At 47.1% G+C, this 18,294-nt stretch overlaps 1 protein-coding gene across 2 annotated transcripts; it reads left to right on the top strand.

The window, feature by feature from the left end:
- Positions 1-1,851: 1,851 nt before the first annotated feature.
- Positions 1,852-16,992, top strand: LOC144121031 (uncharacterized). Of its 2 annotated transcripts, none has more exons than XM_077653935.1 (6): positions 1,852-3,555; positions 8,889-8,938; positions 9,021-9,056; positions 13,678-13,761; positions 14,161-14,220; positions 16,867-16,992. In XM_077653935.1, the coding sequence occupies exons 1-6, from the start codon at positions 3,414-3,416 to the stop codon at positions 16,912-16,914; spliced, it is 420 nt and encodes a 139-aa protein (XP_077510061.1). In that variant the 5' UTR covers positions 1,852-3,413; the 3' UTR covers positions 16,915-16,992. The 2 variants fall into 2 exon arrangements, with proteins under 2 accessions (XP_077510061.1, XP_077510062.1); XM_077653936.1 differs by lacking the exon at positions 1,852-3,555 and adding an exon at positions 6,844-7,366.
- Positions 16,993-18,294: the final 1,302 nt, after the last annotated feature.

Here is an 18,294-nt window from a genome sequence, read left to right as displayed (position 1 = left end):
GTTCAAACACCGAGGATATTCAGAGGTGCAGAACAGCATTTATGAGCATACACAAGTTGCAAAGAGACATGCATAGCAGATTCCTTAATCTCTGGAGTATTAAAGCTACCGATACCGGGGACCTACAAATTATCATGGCCAGCTGCAGTATACGTATGATTTGGCGGTGGAACTACCGCGGGTTGCACCGCGACAAAGCGGTCCTGCAGCAGCGCCTCCTAGGCAAAGACAGTCCGGACATTATCGCACTACTAGAAACGGGAGGTGAAAGCCAAATTATCGGGCATTAGGTACAGTACATTAGGTACCGCACGGACAAATGAAGCGTAGTAACTACGCTGGTTAGAAGATGCATAGCAGTCATCAGACATGACACGGAGGACCACATAGACCACGTCCTTGTCGGACTCATTCCAACAAAGAAACAGCGGCACAGCCTATTTGTACTTAATATTTATAGCAGACCGACACAGAAGAAAGTCCGTTTTGGGCTCCTTTTCAAAACTCAGAATAGCAAGAGGGCATGCCTTGTTGGTGATGGGAGACTAACACTCAGCACACAGCGTAGGTATACAGCAAAGTCCTAGCCAAAAGCATGCAGGGAACTGTGGCTTGACGCATAGCAGGAGGGCTTCACTGTAATGGTTGACCTACAAACCGCAGCAAGAACGGGCAACAGCGTCACGTCAGATACGTCCCCATCTCACCTTTGTTAAAAATGCAAAAGAAATAATGCGAGTGAACACCCAGGAAAACCTGGGCAGCGACCACATGACGGTAGTAAAGCGCAGGCCTTGCCGGGAGGGAAGGCAAAGGCCCGCACTTGGTTGAATGGGACACCTTCCGTAACATATGGGACCAGAACGAAGCAACTGAAATCAGACATTGACGTTAGAAATCAGGCAAGGACGTTAGAAAGGCAACCAAGGCAATAGAAGAGGACGCCAGTGTGGAGATAGCGGACAGCCGCCTCCTTCAAATGTGGAAAGCCAAACTTAATCTGGAAACAGACTTCGAAAAAAAGCTAAATTGAGACCCAAAGAGAACGATAGCCAGGCTTAATAAGGAGATAGGGGACCACGCGATCCAGCTGTAGGCAGAACTGGTAGTCCACCTGTGATTGAGGGGAGCCCAGTGATGGCCAAAACGTGACACCTGCTACGCTATCTACAGACCACCTACGGTTGCAAATCCACGCATAGGCGCAACCTTCAGAAAATCCAACACCAATACGAAGGTTCAGAGGAAGATCTCATGAGATAGATCCTAGAAAGATACATAGGGGACATTAGCACGGAACCCTTCGCCTATTACACAGGGCCAAGCAACCCAAAGCTGGACGAGCCCATAAGCGAATCTGAAATCAGGGCGGGAATAGCCAAATTTAAAACCAAATTTTACCCGGGTCCCGACAGAGTCGGCAACAATGCGCTCCGTAACCTGGATAACAATTAGATCGCAGCCCTCACAAACTTCATACATAAATGTTGGATAGAGGGAAACTCTCATAACAGTGGAAGACCGCCCAGGTCGCGCGAATTCCTAAAACAGGTAGGGCGCTGAAAGTAGAACACCATGTCCATCTCTCTAACGACATGCGCCGGGAAACTAAGGGAACGAGAAATTCGAACGCGGCTCAGTAACTGCATGCAGGAGCCACTCCATGGTAAGATTCAGGCCTAAGCTCTCCACCCAGGACGTGATGCTTTAACTGAAGCACCAAACGCTAATCACGGAAACTATAGGACACCAGAGCGATCCTCGGGCTTGACTCGGCAAAAGCATGTGACAAGGTAACACACAGAGCGGTCTTGTAAAACGTACAAGACCTAGGTGTAAGACAGAGGACCTACAACTATATCAAAGACATACTCTCGAGAAGAGGCCATAATCCAAACCGGAGAAAGCTGATCCGGCGAAATTAAGCTATGCATCAATGGGACGCTACAGGGCTCAATGCTCTCACCCTTTCAATGTAGCCATGGTCAAGCTCACTGAGAAGTCTGTAGCTATACGAGACCTAAATCACAGCCTGTATGCAGACATCATGCTGTCGATAGTCGAAAGCAGCGATTCTCAGATCGAGGAGACCCTGCAAAGGGCCATCCAAATAGTTTAGGAATACGTAGGGAACCTCGGGACCTGTGCTCGGCGCAAAAGGCAGAGCTCCTCCTCTGTCGCGCCAAGCGTAGCAGACTCCCCGGACGTCTACCTCGAGGCGGGTGGACGCCTCATCCAAAAAGCTGTTAATACACGCGAACAGATCCAATCAGGAGAAAATAAATACAGTTGTAGACTAGAGCGCGCCGCTGTGCCATGAGACTCATCCGCAGAATAGCCAACAGGCGGCCTGGCATGAGGGAAGAAAGTCTGGTTAGGCTAGTCCAGGCCTTCGTCATAACTAAGATAACTTACGTTGCCCCTATCTAAACTTCGCGTACCACGCCTGAAACCGAAAATTAATGGTCAAATTTAATGAGGACGGGCGGCGGACAACTGGTTGGGAAAGCGAAGCAACGAGAACTTGGGGACGCACCCTTTTGCCGGTGACAGGACTTTGCCTAATTTCCCTTTCTGCCGCTAGGATAGCAACAAGCAAGAGCTCTACCTAGATCTCATCCATCCACCTGTACTACTCTGAACAGTCCTTGAAGGAGCGGGAATGAGTATCTTAGACTGGACAATGGAGCGAGCCAAGTGCTAAGCGGCAGCGACTCTGCTTCCGCCAGTGTCGTATCGCTCAAAATCGGCGTGTGATGTTACACTACCCCTTTCTCGCGCAACCTTATTGCAGACACGAAACTGAACACAGTGAAAGCTGGTCGCGGCATTCTGTTCTACGCCCGGGCACAGCACAGGAACAGTGCTGAGTTATTGGGGAGCTCGGTTCCATTGTATGTTCCAAAGCCAATGCTGCTTATTGTTGACCTTGAAAGAAAGATGCCTCGTTTCCTCAAACCTTCACTGTTTGTTGTCGCTCGGAATCCACGTGCTTGCACAGCAGGCTTAACGATCAGATTCATTAATACGCTGTCCGTATCGTGGTAGTCCGCAAATCTCCGGACCATTGCGCGGCCATATTGTGACGCCGGCGCGAGCACCTGCCCTGCGCAAGTCAGACGACGCTGAATAGAGTTTCCTGGCGCCAATTTGCTTTTCCGTCCTTGCCAGGGGCATGCTACCATTTGTTGCTGCGAACAAAAGGAGACGCGGGCCATGCGGTGCGAGTTCGGCTTTGTCTAAGGCGGGCTGCTGACGCAGTGCAGGTGTCCAAACAGCCGAGCCGCACACCGGTGTCAGTGAGAGAAGACGCGCCTATCGGCACCGAAGGCATAAAGGGCCCCACAGTCCGGCCGCTGCAAATTAAAGTCAATCCGACTCGGTTACAGACCTAGTGCGCCGAGGCTTTCCCTATGCACAGTATGAGTCGCATCTCGCACTTTCTGGTGTTGCTGGTTGCCGTCGCGGTGCTAGCTAGAGAGCAACGTACCAATTACGACAGCCGGCGCCAAGGCTCGTCTTCGGATGCCTCAAGATTTGACCTCACCGCTGAAGGTACTGTGTCCATGGTGTGATGCAGTAACAGTTTTCGCTCCGTTAGCAGCAGGGAAGTAGACGGCCCCAGGACGGTCAGTGCTTGAATCTCGGTATCATCAATTCCATCTTCAGTTGAGAAGTTTGCAACCGGAAGAGTTAGGAAATAGAATAGACGACGTGAAGCCCGCGTTCTCAGCTGGAGGTACATTAAAAACAATTGCGAGTCAGTGGCCATAATACTGAAGTATAACAAGTGGACATCCTGAACACATCTTTGGCGCGTTTACTACTGTCCGTCGGCAGACCACTGTGCGGTTGTTGAACTAAGGCAGCCACCGTATTTTGGCATTTTGGCGGCTCATGCATGCTTTCACTGCCACACGTGTCATTCGGCATAATTTGTTCCTCAAAAACGACCGTATTGTTCCAGGTCAAGAAGAAAATTCAAGGCGGTAAAAATAATCCGAAGCCTCCACCTCACAACGACACCTCTCATTGCTCACGTGCGGCCTCGCGTCGTTAAAACTCATGTTCTCTAACCGTCTTTCGCATCGCGATTGTCGTTCGATTCGCCCAAATGGCGATGCGTCCTGCAGGCTTCTGCAGTTCCGCGAAATGTTTTGCAGTCTTTCTGTATATATCAATATATCCGCGCTAATCGACGCCGGGGTCGTCGTAGTATGTCGTGGCCGGAAATTCTTGCATTCCGCTGGCGGTTAATGAAAACGAGGCGGGTCGGAAATTGTCGCTCCCGGGAATATGGCTGTGTAATCACACGTGACTTTGGTGGTTCTAGAGTAACCGAAGGTTCTGTGTCTGTGCGGACACGCCTTCATGTCTGCGAACAAAAGGCAGCGCCGGGGTCGCGGTCTGAAGGACTTCACGCGCAAATAATTAGACAATCCGCTTTTTCAAACCTAGCTACTTTAGCTGGTTGTCCATTCGCTGGATTTACACGTTGGACCCTTTCGCCTGTAGTAGAAGCACTTTTACTTCGATAGACTCGGAGTACGTATATATTCTCCGTCAGCATATCACATGATTTTGTTCAGCTCGATTGCTTTACTTAGTACACTTTTCACTGCTAGATCAGCGTGATACGGAAATTAATGTTGCACTTCCCACCACTGCAGTTGTAAAAGCTCTTCAAGTACGACAATGTTAGCGTCTGCAGGTCATTATGCGCACGTGAAATGGGTACATGTTGGCCAGCAAAACAAATGCAACAGAACATTAAATCTCGTCTCTAGTAGATCGTCGGCTTCTTCACGAATATTTCACGGTGAGCTCCCAACCTTTCCCTCGGTGATCGTCACTGCAGCGAAGCAGTATAAGTTGATCCAATTTATTTCATGTCGTGTTTTCATCATTCTGGCGCCATGCATGTTGTCACTGTGCACTTTTTTTCTGAACTGTGAAACGGCGTAAGTTTGACCTCTGTCGACTGCCAAACATACGAACCCGTAAGTGCGTCATCGTGCTGGCCAAGCGTGACGCATGCGCAGTCAACAGCATCGTTTTACCTCTGCTGCGGTATGGACAGAAATCCTAGTTCAGTTCGGAGGACTAGCATAATTAATTTCAATCACAGCGAAGGATGCAATTTTGGAGAAAGGTTAGTTGATTTCGATCCCTGCGAAGAGAAGCAAAACGCTCCCACGCGATATTATTAGTATAAATACGGCTGCAAGCGATAGTGCGCAGGTCTACATGAAAACAACTAGTGCAGCCGCGCATACATCATTTATATGAAAATCGAGGCAGGTAAAAGGACAACTCCAGTGGTATAGTTTCACGCACTCTAAACGCGAATAGAAGCAATGAAAAGGGGAAAAGCAGCTGGGGAGGATCAGGTAACAGCAGATCTGTTGAAGGATGGAGGGGACATCGTGCTAGAAAAACTAGCCACCCTGTATACGCAATGCCTTATGACCTCGACTGTACCAGAAGCTTGGAAGAATGCAAACATTATCTTAATTCATAAGAGGGGAGACGCCAAGGACTTGAAAAATTACAGGCCGATCAGCTTACTATCCGTTGCCTACAAAGTATTTACTAAGGTAATCGCTAATAGAGTCAGGGCAACGTTAGACTTTAATCAACCAAATGATCAGGCAGGCTTTCGTAAAGGATATTCCACAATAGATCATATTCACACTATCAATCAGGTGATAGAGAAATGCGCAGAATATAACCAACCTCTATATATAGCTTTCATTGATTACGAGAAAGCATTCGACTCAGTGGAAACCTCAGCAGTCATACAGGCATTGCGTAATCAGGGGGTAGAAGAGCCTTATGTCAAAATACTGGAAGATATATATAGCAACTGCACAGCTACTATAGTCCTCCATAAAGTCAGCAATAAAATTCCAATAAGGAAGGGCGTCAGGCAAGGAGACACGATCTCGCCAATGCTGTTCACCGCATGTTTGCAGGAGGTATTTCGAGGCCTGAATTGGGAACAGTTGGGAATAAGAATAAATGGAGAATACCTAAATAATCTGAGATTTGCTGATGACATTGCCTTGCTAAGTCACTCAGGAGGTGAACTGCAAATCATGATCAACGAGTTAGACAGGCAGAGCAGATCGATGGGTCTAAAAATTAACATGCAGAAAACCAAGGTAATGTTCAACAGTCTAGCAAGGGAACAACAGTTCACAATTGGCAGCGAGAGCCTAGAAGTTGTGCCGGAATACGTCTACTTAGGGCAGGTAGTGACAGCTGATCCGGATCATGAGAGGGAGATAACTAGAAGGATAAGAATGGGGTGGAGCGCATATGGCAAATTCTCGCAGATCATGAGTGGCAGTTTACCAATTTCCCTCAAGAGGAAAGTGTACAACAGCATAATCTTACCGGTACTCACCTACGGGGCAGAAACGTGGAGGCTAACGAAAAGAGTTCAGCTTAAGTTAAGGACAACGCAGCGAGCCATGGAAAGAAAAATGACAGGTGTAACGTTAAGAGATCGGAAGCGGGCAGAGTGGGTGAGGGAACAAACACGGGTTAATGACATCCTAGTCGAAATCAAGAGAAAGAAATGGGCTTGGGCAGGGCATGTAATGCGAAGGCAAGATAAACGTTGGTCCTTAAGGGTAACGGAGTGGATTCCAAGAGAAAGTAAGCGTAGCAGGGGGCGGCAGTAGGTTAGGTGGGCGGATGAGATTAAGAAGTTTGCAGGCAAAGGGTGGATGCAGCTGGCAAAGGATAGGGTTAATTGGAGAGACATGGGAGAGGCATTTGCCCTGCAGTGGGTGCAGTAAGGCTGATGATGATGATGAAACGCGAATACGCCTATATCGGAGTAAAAGGGAGTAAATTGACACTTTTTTATAATGGAGTGTGTGCTAGAGTACAGTTTATACCCTCCTTACTCCTTTCTGTTCATAGTGCGTGGCTCTCGCGTGCACAAGAGAAGCAAATGGCTGTCAGTCCATCACCTAGCTGAACTTACCTTCCCACTGCCATTATTGATTAAGATGATTAAGATTAGATGCATGGCACGTATACCGAGCGTTCAGGGCACTTTGACACGTTAATGGGCTAGTGGAAGTTGTATGCAGTATTTAGCGCCAGTGTAGTCGCGAACGGAACTCGCAGTTTCCCGTTTGATGCCACTGCGAGTGTGCATGCGAAAAGTTCTATAGAAGACGACTGCAGTAGTTTTCGAGACGCATGTAAATAGCTGCGCGAACTCGTTCTACACCAGTGAATGCCGCATGTGCTGCAGGCATGCGCTGTCTACGGACGTTGCTGCGTGTGCTGGGCGAGGAAGGAAGTAGAACCAGTATGAGCGCGAAGTGCCGACGTCGATTTCAAAATGGTACGCTGTAGCGTTACTGTGGCCTGCTCTAATTAAATGGGCGCATATACAGAGTGTTTCCCCTACGACTGGGAGCAATTTTTAAAAATAGGCCTTTTCAGTTAGAAGAGTAGAATACATCTAAGGCTTGCTAACACGCTGGTTAAATAGTACTTAGCAAACTTTTTAATTATTACTGCTAGGCTCTTTATTTATTGAGTGTAAGTAATGATAATCAATTTTAGAATTTCGAAGGCGCGATTACCGTCAGCGCTGTGGCCTAACCAAGTTTGGGCCATTTGTCGCGTCATTCGAGAATCGCGCGCCTGTGTAGAGCGAACACCTGCGTCCATCAAATCTATGCACTCCGTGGCGTAGGTGCCACGTGACAATCTCTGCCCCGCCCGCGCTGAAGCAGCGAAGTCAGTGGCGAGGAGCGTTGAGCACTGCAATAAACAGCCTAACAGTAATAATTAAAAAGTTAACTCTATGCTAGCACTTCTTAGCTTCAATCTTATGCGCTACACCGCTGATAACGCTACGCCGAAAAAAAAGCGCTCTTCTAACTCAAAAAGCTTATGTTTAAAAATTGTTGACAGTATTAGGGGAACACCCTGCATATATTGCGCTTTCTTATTTAGTGTTCTATAATTTGCCGCGGTTTAGCCTTTATGCAGGTGATTGTTTCGCAACGCATTGTTACCCCTTTTGAGAGAGATTGCACTAGAAAGTATTCAGTGCATGTAGCCTTTAAATACGCCTGGTAGGTAGCTTCTGTGTTCCAGCACGTGTTGCATTTGTCGTAGCCTAGCATCGAAGACTACTACACCTGCCATGGTAACCGAATATCATTTTGCTTCAATGGCTACACAGGTTTCTGCAAATTAGCAAACACTTTTGACTCTTAAGCTTTTGAAAGAACGAACCAACGTGGCGTGCCCTCTGGTATGAACTTTCATGAACGGGAGGCGAAGGTCTGAAATTGCCGCCACTGTGCAGATGATAACAGAAACTTGGCCAACGCGGGAAGAGAATAATAAGTCCTGTTGCTGTTTTTATCCCTATGAAAAAATGTTTGTTGTGGTTTTGCAGATGTATACAAGCCGACTATTAATCGTGTAATTTAGCTGTAGAGCACTTATTTTAGGTTTTTGCTCGCATTATTGTGTCAACAGTATTGGCGAAGCAATTGAAAATAACTGCCTTTTATGGATTGGACGCTTCACGCGAGGGTAAAGTACAGTCGCGGCTATAACAGCACGGAGCACGCCTCACCGATGAAACCTTTCCCACGCCTTACTCCGCGAAATTTGGGGCGTACACGTGCTAGCAAATGGCGTTGGTGCGCCCGCCATAACCACAAGAAACCTTCATATTTTTTTTTTGAGGAATGTGTGAGAAAATTTCAAACGCAAAAGCATGCTCCGTAATAGTTTGACCGCGTCCCTGTGCAACGGGTAATGATAAGATCTTACGGGCATATATGTTGTGAGGGGAACGTTAGGGAATGCATTCTGCCGTTGACCTCTTTATATCCTTGCAGAGCGAAGATGTTACCAACAACAGCAGTTTTCAGATCCAGAAACGCAACTGGTATGACGACTCTTTCATTACGTCTTATATTATCTCTGCAACAGAGATCAAAAGTTTTTCCCGTCTTTCTTTTGTCCTGCAGCTCTTAAAGGTCGACCAACAGCTCCAAAGCAGCGAAGTAAGTATACGCCTGTTGTATTACTCATCGCATCGTTGTCTTAATTACAAAAATTGGTTTCTTTAGAAAAAACCTGTGTTACACGCACAATTAGAGCGGCGGGAAAAAAAAAAGCTCAATACGTTTTCTACGAGGGTATCTATCACTTGAGGTCCTACGGCGCATTGACTGGAAAGAAAACTGACCTTCGCCTTTGGATAAACGGCCATTAAGCATGAAATGCATTTGGCCCCCGTTGCCAGTGCGCCGCGGGCGACCTTGGCACAAGGACAGAGGCAGCGCTGGGAGGCGACCCTTAACGAACTTTGGCGAAGTTTTCAGTGCACCTCCTGGCGCTACTTGCAGCGCATGCGTCAACAACAATGACTTCGTGGTCGCGTGGTAAGCGAACGTATCGCGCGGCGCGAAGGAGCTTTTGTTTTGCCTTGCAGCCTGAGTGGCGCACGCGCAGTTCTGGCGGCACTTGATAGGCGAGACGACATTGCCGCGTCATTTACCATCATTACGCAGAACACAGGTCACATGGCGCCATCCACCAGCACGGCCACTAACCAGCTCTCATTTGTTCGACGTGATGGCCGGCAGAGGTGGTTACTGTGGCGTCCGGCCGTGGCGAATGTCACTGCGGTCCGTGTAGCAACGTGCTGGCACCATCCCCTCTTCGGCAAAGAAAGCAAGGCGCGTTGTCAGTCCTGTAGAAAAGCTCAGGAAAGGAAGGTGGCTGATGAGGGACGCTCGCCAGGACTCGCGTGCAACTATCAGTATCTATGAGCCATCCTTGAATACAATACGCCTTTCCTGCAGTGCATTCCGCGCTTACGTCTACTTCTCTATGCTTCAGTCGCGTAATTTACGTCAGCTGTACCACGTCACTTATACCCGCCAGGCGCGAAACTTTCAAACATCTCGATTGACGGGACGCAGCCAAAATGATGGACGGAGGCCGCCGCGGCGCACCCGTCTGTGCTAAGAGATTTTTGAAGCAGCTCTCCACTTTGCCAGAATTGAGTTTACGCAGATAGCGTTGCTCGAGGCTCGGTTTCCTCGGCTTCAGTCCGGCGGCACTTCCGAGTTTGCACCCTTAGCTGAGGAGAGCGGAGCTGAAATGAAATTAATTTGCCACAAAAGGGCCCTCGACTAGTGAAGCTGCAGTCTGTGGCTGCTGATTGAGGCTCCAAATTTTATGTAACGAAGGTCGATTTGAACGAATCACCCGCTAATAAATCAAGCTTTTCTCTAAGCAGAAGCCGTCGCGGTGGCTGACCCGAAAGAAGCGGTCTTGATCCCAGCCGTGGCAATCGAATTTCGATGGAGATGAAATGCTAGAGACCCGCGTTGTGCTGTGCGATGTCAGTGCACGTTAAAAAGCCCCAGGTGGTCGAAATTATCCGGAGCCCTCCACTAAGGCGTCCCTCGTAGCTTGAGTCGCTTGGGAACGTTAAACCCCGTGAACAAAGCAAAACCAGAATGTTTGTGATACTGCTAATGCATTTCCCGAACGAAGACAACTGCATCTCAGTGCGAGCGTTTGTTTTCTTCCACTTTGCTTCTAGCTACAGGTTTGGAGCTCGCGCGCAATTTTTCATTGCGTGCTTTATCTTGCTGGGTGTGCCCCCCTGAGCATGGGCCGGCAGAGCGTACTGTCGTGGAGAAAGTTTCCGTATTGCGCGTTTCCGTAAAAAAAAAAAATCCTTCGTTGCCTCACTAGCCAGTCAGCTGGTATACACTCCAGCAGATGGAGCGCATATGTCCGCTGTTTGTATGTTTTTTTACCTCCTTTGCCTGACCACAAAGCAAGAATTTTTTTTTTCCCGTGAACTCGCATCCCATAAACTTTTTTCTTTGACTGTACGCCGGAAACGCTGTACTGTATTTGCCCTAAAGACGGCATTTCACGCGACTGGTGCCGTTCTTCGCGCTCGTGAACCGACTGTCTCATATGATCATTGTAGACTTGCGACTCACTGTGTTCTTTATTGGCGGCGATGTGTATAGCAGCGGTCTTTGGTGCATTGTAGACGCCTAGGAAAAATGAATTTGGACCTGGAAGTTTATTTGGAGGCAGAATACAGCTGTACAGAATTCTTTCTGTACAGAAGAATGGCCTCTGAGGTTACCTGACCCTCTTTGAAGCTTTTTATTAGTTGCCATTTTTAAAATTTATTTTCTTTGTTATCACAAGGTAGTGCTAACTTTTTAAGCGCTTACACCTTCGACGATTTTTCGCATTTCTGTAAAATTCTTCAGACAGTTTTTCCTACACCCCAAGCTTTGCGCATGATGGCCTTAGTTGCCTATGTGCCATAAAACCCAACAAAAGGCAACACTACGCAATACAACACAACACACACAAGAATGCCCACGAGGTATGGTAAAAGGATGCTTTTATGTCTCCTGACTTATACCCCTGTCACACGGACACTGTAAAGGTACTTTGAACTAATGCTCCATTACTCTAAGGACGAACGCGTGCTGCCACACGGACGCGCCAAAGGACACCTAGCGCAAAGGAGCTTCGAAACAAGGCAGCTCCAGTTCGTCCTTTGAGGCTTCAAGGGAGTACTCTCTCTCCCAGCGAGTTAACAGAATAAATAAATTGAGAAAAGAAACGTTCAATTTTCATTTTATAAATTCACTTCATAAGATTAGTGGTGTTTTAAAATATAAGATCATTTGTTTTGTGGCAGTCTCACCACGCCATACTCTCGTTCCAGATATACGAGCGTCACGGTAGCCACGGCTCAGTGTGGCCAGCACTGTGATGTTATGCTCTGTACTTGAAAAATCGTAATTATTGCAGTAAAAATTACGTTGCTTTAACATAATACGGTTATAACACTAATTTACTAAAAAAATGTGACATTTCTGTATTTACATGTGCAGTGAGGTTTGCAATTTTGATAACGCTTTTCGCCGATGAGGGCGCTAACAACTTCTTGCGAAGGTCGTTCCGCGACCGTGTAGCACGGACGAACTCCGTTGAAGTAGTGCTCCTTTGGGAGCGTAAAGGAGCATTAGTTCAAAGTGCCTTTAGAGTGCCCGTGTGACAGGGGTATTAGTCTACATCTCGTTCACATTTCAGGAGCTGGGAAGAGCGCTCCAGAACAAGCAACAAAGTTGTTTTGTTCATTATACTGCCTACGGGCCGTCGAAGGCGAAGAGTTTCATTGTATTTAACTACTTGCCATGAGCCAGGTGAGCACTTAAGGAACACTAACGACGAAGGCAAATGAGCCTGAAGCGGGAATTAATTGAAAAATCCTAGCACAACCATGATGTCCAGGCCAGTCAACTTTTGTGAAAGATTTCTTAGTTTCTCACACCTTTGTAACGGGCGCATACTCAAACATATTCATTATTTTCTGCCTATTAAATTTCGCCCTTTGTAAACTCGGGAGCTTGAAGTCCCTAAACGACGCATAGGCTATGAGGGACGCCGTAGTGGAGGGCTCCGGAATAATTTAGGCCGTCTGGGGTTCTTTAAAGGGGTTTTGAAGCACCTTCTGAGGAGAGGTGTTTCAGTGCCTTCTATCGCTTCAGCGAGCAATATTTAGGGGCAGCTCTTGGGGAACCTGACTTTTTTAAGAAGGAAAAAAATGGATTTTTCTAATACCATCTTTCCTCCTAGCCTCCCTCTCTTACAGTTGTCGATAAATGACCTGCTTCTTGACAGTTTTACTTAGATACGGTCCTGCGAAATGACTGCAGGGCTTGGTTTCGCGGTGGAAAAATAGAAAGTCGTAAAATAGAGCAAGCGACCTGTTGTTTAGCGTCTTTTGGTGGCATTTCATACGTCTAGACAATTGGCACTGTCACGAAAAGTGATATGAGGCATTCGAACAGTACACTTTTGGCTTTTAGGCCAATATTCTTTAATAAAGCATTCAGGCAGTAACACACAACTTCAATCTAAGCATACGTTTCTTTAGTTCATCATTTTGATCCAGCGCGACGTGCACCAGGGACAGAAAGAAAGACTGCGCGGGCGCTTCTTTTTGCCGCATGTGTTCCTCGCTTTCGAATAGCATGACGAATGATGACAAACTCGCCGTTTAATTACTCCGTGCTGCTGTTGAACTTTTTTTGCGTATTAATTAAATTTCGGTTGCGTGTGTACCTTGATAAGCCATATACGTCGGCAGGTTTTATTGGATCTAGACATCAGCTTTCTGTCCAGTATTCATACTTGATCTCGGGCTTCATATAGCCTTTTCCTTTTAATAAATAAATAAATTAATTTCTTGCACACATGCAGCACACCTGGCTGCAGAACTGTATATTATGGCTATCTTGAACCCTATGATAATGCAAAGGTCTATGCACAGTGCAGCTGGCTGAGATGAAAGCGTAATAAATGCTCTCACAAACGCTGATTGCGGTTATGCATTCGCAGCTTCTGCGGATGGTTCACCCATAAAATTAGTTTTGGCTCTCTTGCGAAATTTAAAGTTCGGGTATTATTCCGCGATTTCAATATCAAATGAAGTTGATAAGAATGGGGGTCTCCAGAAAAAAATAACTGTTGTCAAAATAAGTTGATATGCTATTCTTCATTTTGTGGACATAATACGTACGATACGAAACATTGATGCACTAATTCCTCCTCTCGCTTGTCTTGCAGATCTCAAACGTGCGGTCCAGAGACCCGAGCACTTTGACAGAAGCCGAAAAAAATGCGCTCAAGCAAAATATCTTTCAAGTTATAGTGAGCCCAACTTGTTATTCTACTTTTATTTCATTTGGCCAAGTATAGCCAGCAGCTCTGCGGCTAGAAAATTTTCTTTACTCAAGTGAAGCGGGAATAAAAAGTATTCTTCTCTTGAAAGCTAAAGTTCAATTTTTTGAAAATTATTAGCTAACGAAATGAGGACGTCATGACTTTTGTCTAGATATCAATCCCGCTGTTATATATAGCACTATCTGAGGTTCAAACTCTGTTGTTATAATTTATTTTTGTTGTGCTTCCATTCCTCCACAGTCGGTCAAAACTTTTGCCGTAACGTTTGGAGCAGTGCTGTATTGTTGCGCCGCTAGATATCGGTTTAGTGAAGTAATACGTGTCCTATGTACTGCTTCCTTTTTTTTTTCTCAATGTCAATTTCAGAGAAGTATGACAGACGAACGCAGGGCTCAAATGCTGCAAGACAAATTAGAGGGCTTCATGGTAAGTGGCGTAATTTTACAAAGCTCGGGTAATCCGGGAGGGGGAGTGGGCGGAGGAGGCAGATTGCAAAAGAGCGGTCTTGGACGGCATCTTCGTCAGAGCACGTTTATTCCGGGGTCGGGCTCGTGTTCCTCGTCAGCTTGGATCTCGGCATGTGATGGCGTATTTCTGGGATTCTCTTCGACTGAACAAAATGGGGTGGGATGGGTCAAGCAAAGAAACCGCGTATCACATATTTTTTTTTTGTGTCACACACCGGAACTCTGCATTAGCAAGCACCACAGAGGCGGGGCTTACACATGGACTGCCTTCTTTATGTGTACCGTACGGTTAGAAATTTTTACACCACATCTGAGAGGAGACACTTTGAAGATGAAAATTATGAAAATAACATGCGTTGCACCAGACCATAATGAGCCAAATTCTCACCTCCTCGCCATTGCATGCAGTGACCGGCGGTGGCTGCGCAATCCCCCATTTACGCACGTCCTTGTCTGCACCTGCCGAAAGATTGCGATAATTTATAAACGGCAGTGACCTTGAATTCCAGTAACACTTTTGCGCGCATTCTGTGGTAGCCAATTCGCTGCCTCATTTACTACGTTGCAACATCCTTCAGCTTTATTTTAGGCTGTAAACGCAATCGTGATGCCACATTTTTGAGCCACCATCGGAAGGTGGTGCGATATCTGATGGAAGTAGGGTATGGCTGATCGTGGTCTCATCCTCTGCTATTCGTAGACACTCTGATTCTTTCTTGATTTCTTTGATGAAGCTTTCAAACAACCGAGGCGATCGTTCCACAGGGATGCGTGCAGTTAAACCTTTGCTTCGGAAATCGCAGTCCAGCCGCGCTGGCTCAGTGGTTAGAGTGCTCTATTACTGAGTCGGGGTACCCGCCTTCGAACGACCCGGCTGCGGTGGCGGCGTTTCTACGGAGGCGAAACGCAAAAGGCACTCGTGTGCTGTACGATGTCAGTGTACGTTAAATATTCCCAGGTGGTCGAAATTATTCCGAAGCCCTCCACTACGGCACCTCTTTCTTCTTTCACGCCCAACTTCCACCCTTCCCTCACGGTGCTGTTGAGGTGTCCACCGATGTATGTGAGACAGTTACTGCACCATTTCGTTTCCTCTAAAACCACTAAATTCTAAAATCACAGGCTACCGTGCGTTCCCAGCGTTGTCATAGGAGTTCTGATGTCTGGACGGCAAAATGTGCGGTATACGCCAGAATGGCCGAGGAGTGTGACTTAAATGAGAATGAGCAGACAAGGTTATAGAAATGAGGGCGCGGTTACGGTGTACCTATTGCCAAACTGGATGGATGGACGGAAGGTAGGAGCGTCCCCTTTGAAACGGGGCAGTGGTAGTTGCCACTATGCTGTTTTTTTTTTGACACGCTGACACTGCCGGCGCCACCTGGTGACCGAACCTGGTCTCCCAGCGCGTGGCCCAGCGTCTTCTGTCTTAAATGAGCGCGGCTGTTCGGGAAGCCTCGTCCCCGTAAACGGTTGTCCTTCCCGCTTCCTGCTGCGTTTGTAGGTGACAATATGAAGGAACATTGAAAGCAAGGAAAGCTGGTGGGAATTTCTTTTTTTTATTAACTCGATAGCGTGAGCGAAAAATCCCCAGAGATGCACAGCAGGTGGCCCATCTGCCACCTGGGCCACGTGACCTTGTGGCATCATCACAACCTGCCCAATGTGGCAGGTTGCAGTTAAATTAATGATTGGTCGCGAGAGGTCGCTTGGGGAGTGCAACCTGGATCTCTCGAGCCCCACCGGTGGCTGTGTTTGAAGCAGCCACCTGCAGGGGCATTGGCGCATCGCTTAACCGCTGCACCACTGCGCCAGGAGTAGTATGAAGACTCCCCTCGATCTCTGAATGAAAAGTCGAGAATGACTGTGTCTGCGAAGTGATAAGCAAAGAGGACCCCAAGCTGCTGCAGGGACCCATTAACGTTATCGCGTTATGCCCTTGGGGCGGAGCTTAAGCGTCCCCTCAAGTTTTTGTGATGTTTATCGATGGGAAACTAGTAGTGTACTCATTTTTTTTTGCTTGAAGGGCAATTGATTAGAAAATAGAAGACAACCGCATGCCGCCGGTGAGATCCGAACTCGGGGCCTCCGCATGTCGCGTACGGTGCTCTTCTAGCAGAGCAGCGGCGGCGGCTGTCCAATCTTGTATTATTATTATTAGTGTAGTGTAGTGTATTGTAGTGTAGTGCAGTGTAGTGAAGTGTAGTGTAGTGTAGTGCATTATTGTACGTTGGGTGTGGCCTAACCTTGAGAGTGCTCACCCAGCGCCGCTCTCGACCCTAGTGGCGGACGAGGAACGGGATCGACTATGGCTGTGTTTATGCTTATGTCGCGCTGTGGGTGGCGCAGTTTTGTTATCTCGGCCTAAAGCGGATAGCACACTTTCAAATTAAGCCCGCAGATTGTCCCGTGTGTTTCGGTCACGTCCGTCTCCACGGTATCGTGCACTTTTCCTAAGCGCATCTCCTGTTGGACCATTAACTAGCAAGCTTGTCTCTGTGAACAATAAGTTGAACGCCTGCACTGTACCACTGACTATTGGCGATATGTCGGCAGTGTAGAATTTTCTTTCCTCTCATAACATAATCCCTCTTTTGCCTTTCAGCGATGTCTCTCGTCAAGCAACAGTAGGAGCGGGTATTCTGGTCGCTAAGGTCGGTCGCTAAACGGAAGAGGGATGTGAAAAATACAGTGCATTTACGAATGGAATAAAACTGTTTCTCTAACTTTGCGCTTCCTTGCTTTCTTGTGAATGAAGCCACAATTGAGGCATCAGCTCTAGAGAAGTCTTCAGTGTTATCGTGCTGTGGGAATGAAAGCCTTGTGTATGAATGGTGCAGCGAAACGTCTCAAGGAAAATATAAATATTAAATCAAAGCGACATTTAACCATTAATGGCACTGACTGTGCTATAATGGGACATGCGGAGGCTTCGCTATGAATATTTTTCCCTTGGCTCAGGATCAACGAGAGTAAGATTGCGAAAAGCTAAAGAGGTTAGCTGTGACCACCTTTCGGGCCGTCGTAAGAGCCGTCCTATCTGTTTAAAAAAAAGCAAAACAAATTGTCTCCAAGAATTCAACGGCAAGATGAGACGACGCAACACGGGCTGCCTCACGAGAGAAGCATGGCTTCGCATCCGACTAAGCGAGTCTTTAGAACTGCACACAGCGTCATCTCTGAATGGCTCGTGTGGGCGCAAACGAATTCACAGGACTGTGAATAGCGACCAGACGTGTCCCTCCAAAGCTTTCTCGGAAGTACCGGATGTGCGGCTACGGGATGCATGCACGCATTGTGGAAGTGCGCCAAAGAAGCCGCTTTTTTTTTTTACAAGGGAACTTGTCGGGCATGCAGCGAAGGTTTGCGGGAAGCGCGAGTGATTCGCTGGAAGCCCCGACACTGAAAAGAGAGCATAAAGTAGAACGAGCCCCCTCCACTCGGCGTTTTCGCGAGCTAGTGCTGTGTGTCGCACCACCTCTTCTTTTGTAGGGTTCTCCTCCACTGGACGAAGGAGCACGCCCTGGAATATTTTGAGAGTTCGCATCGCTTGTGTTGGCAAGTAGATGTGAAAGTTTAGATGGGTGACTAGAATGGAAACGACAGGAAATGCCAGTAATATTAAAAAGTTCAGCTTTCTGTTGCATTCAGTGCTAGCTCATCTTTTTTCTCGCACTATACGTTAGTGAGGTGAACAGGGAAATCTCTAGAAGCAGAGACAAAGGTTCCACGTAAACTAGCGATTGATGCTAGCCACTCTTAGAGTATGAAGGTCTCGGGCACAAAAAACAAGTAACAGATTACAGAGTATAAAAAATGATAACGAAAAATATGCCGCATCAGAGGGTTTAACATAGAGATGATTGCAGAAGTTCGAAAGCATGGCTGGTAAAATACAACCATGGTAATGGCATTGAAAATTAGGAGGTAATGGTAGAATTGTTTATTTGCGAAAATTTCAATATAGAGTTTGTCGACCACTGTATTTGGTTTCTCGGAAAATTTTGTGTGCAACCTTATTTGTACAATAAAG

This window comes from Amblyomma americanum, chromosome 2 (genome assembly GCF_052857255.1).
Source record: "Amblyomma americanum isolate KBUSLIRL-KWMA chromosome 2, ASM5285725v1, whole genome shotgun sequence".
NCBI classification, from domain to species: Eukaryota; Metazoa; Arthropoda; class Arachnida; order Ixodida; family Ixodidae; genus Amblyomma; species Amblyomma americanum.
This window is presented reverse-complemented; position numbering and strand designations above follow the sequence as displayed.

Excerpts from the sequence above, each read along its gene's own strand:
- LOC144121031 (XM_077653935.1), top strand. The coding sequence starts at position 3,414 with ATGCACAGTATGAGTCGCATCTCGCACTTTCTGGTGTTGCTGGTTGCC. Across the intron at positions 8,939-9,020 it reads CAGATCCAGAAACGCAACTG|CTCTTAAAGGTCGACCAACA; the intron begins GTATGACGACTC and ends TTTGTCCTGCAG. Across the intron at positions 9,057-13,677 it reads AACAGCTCCAAAGCAGCGAA|ATCTCAAACGTGCGGTCCAG; the intron begins GTAAGTATACGC and ends CTTGTCTTGCAG.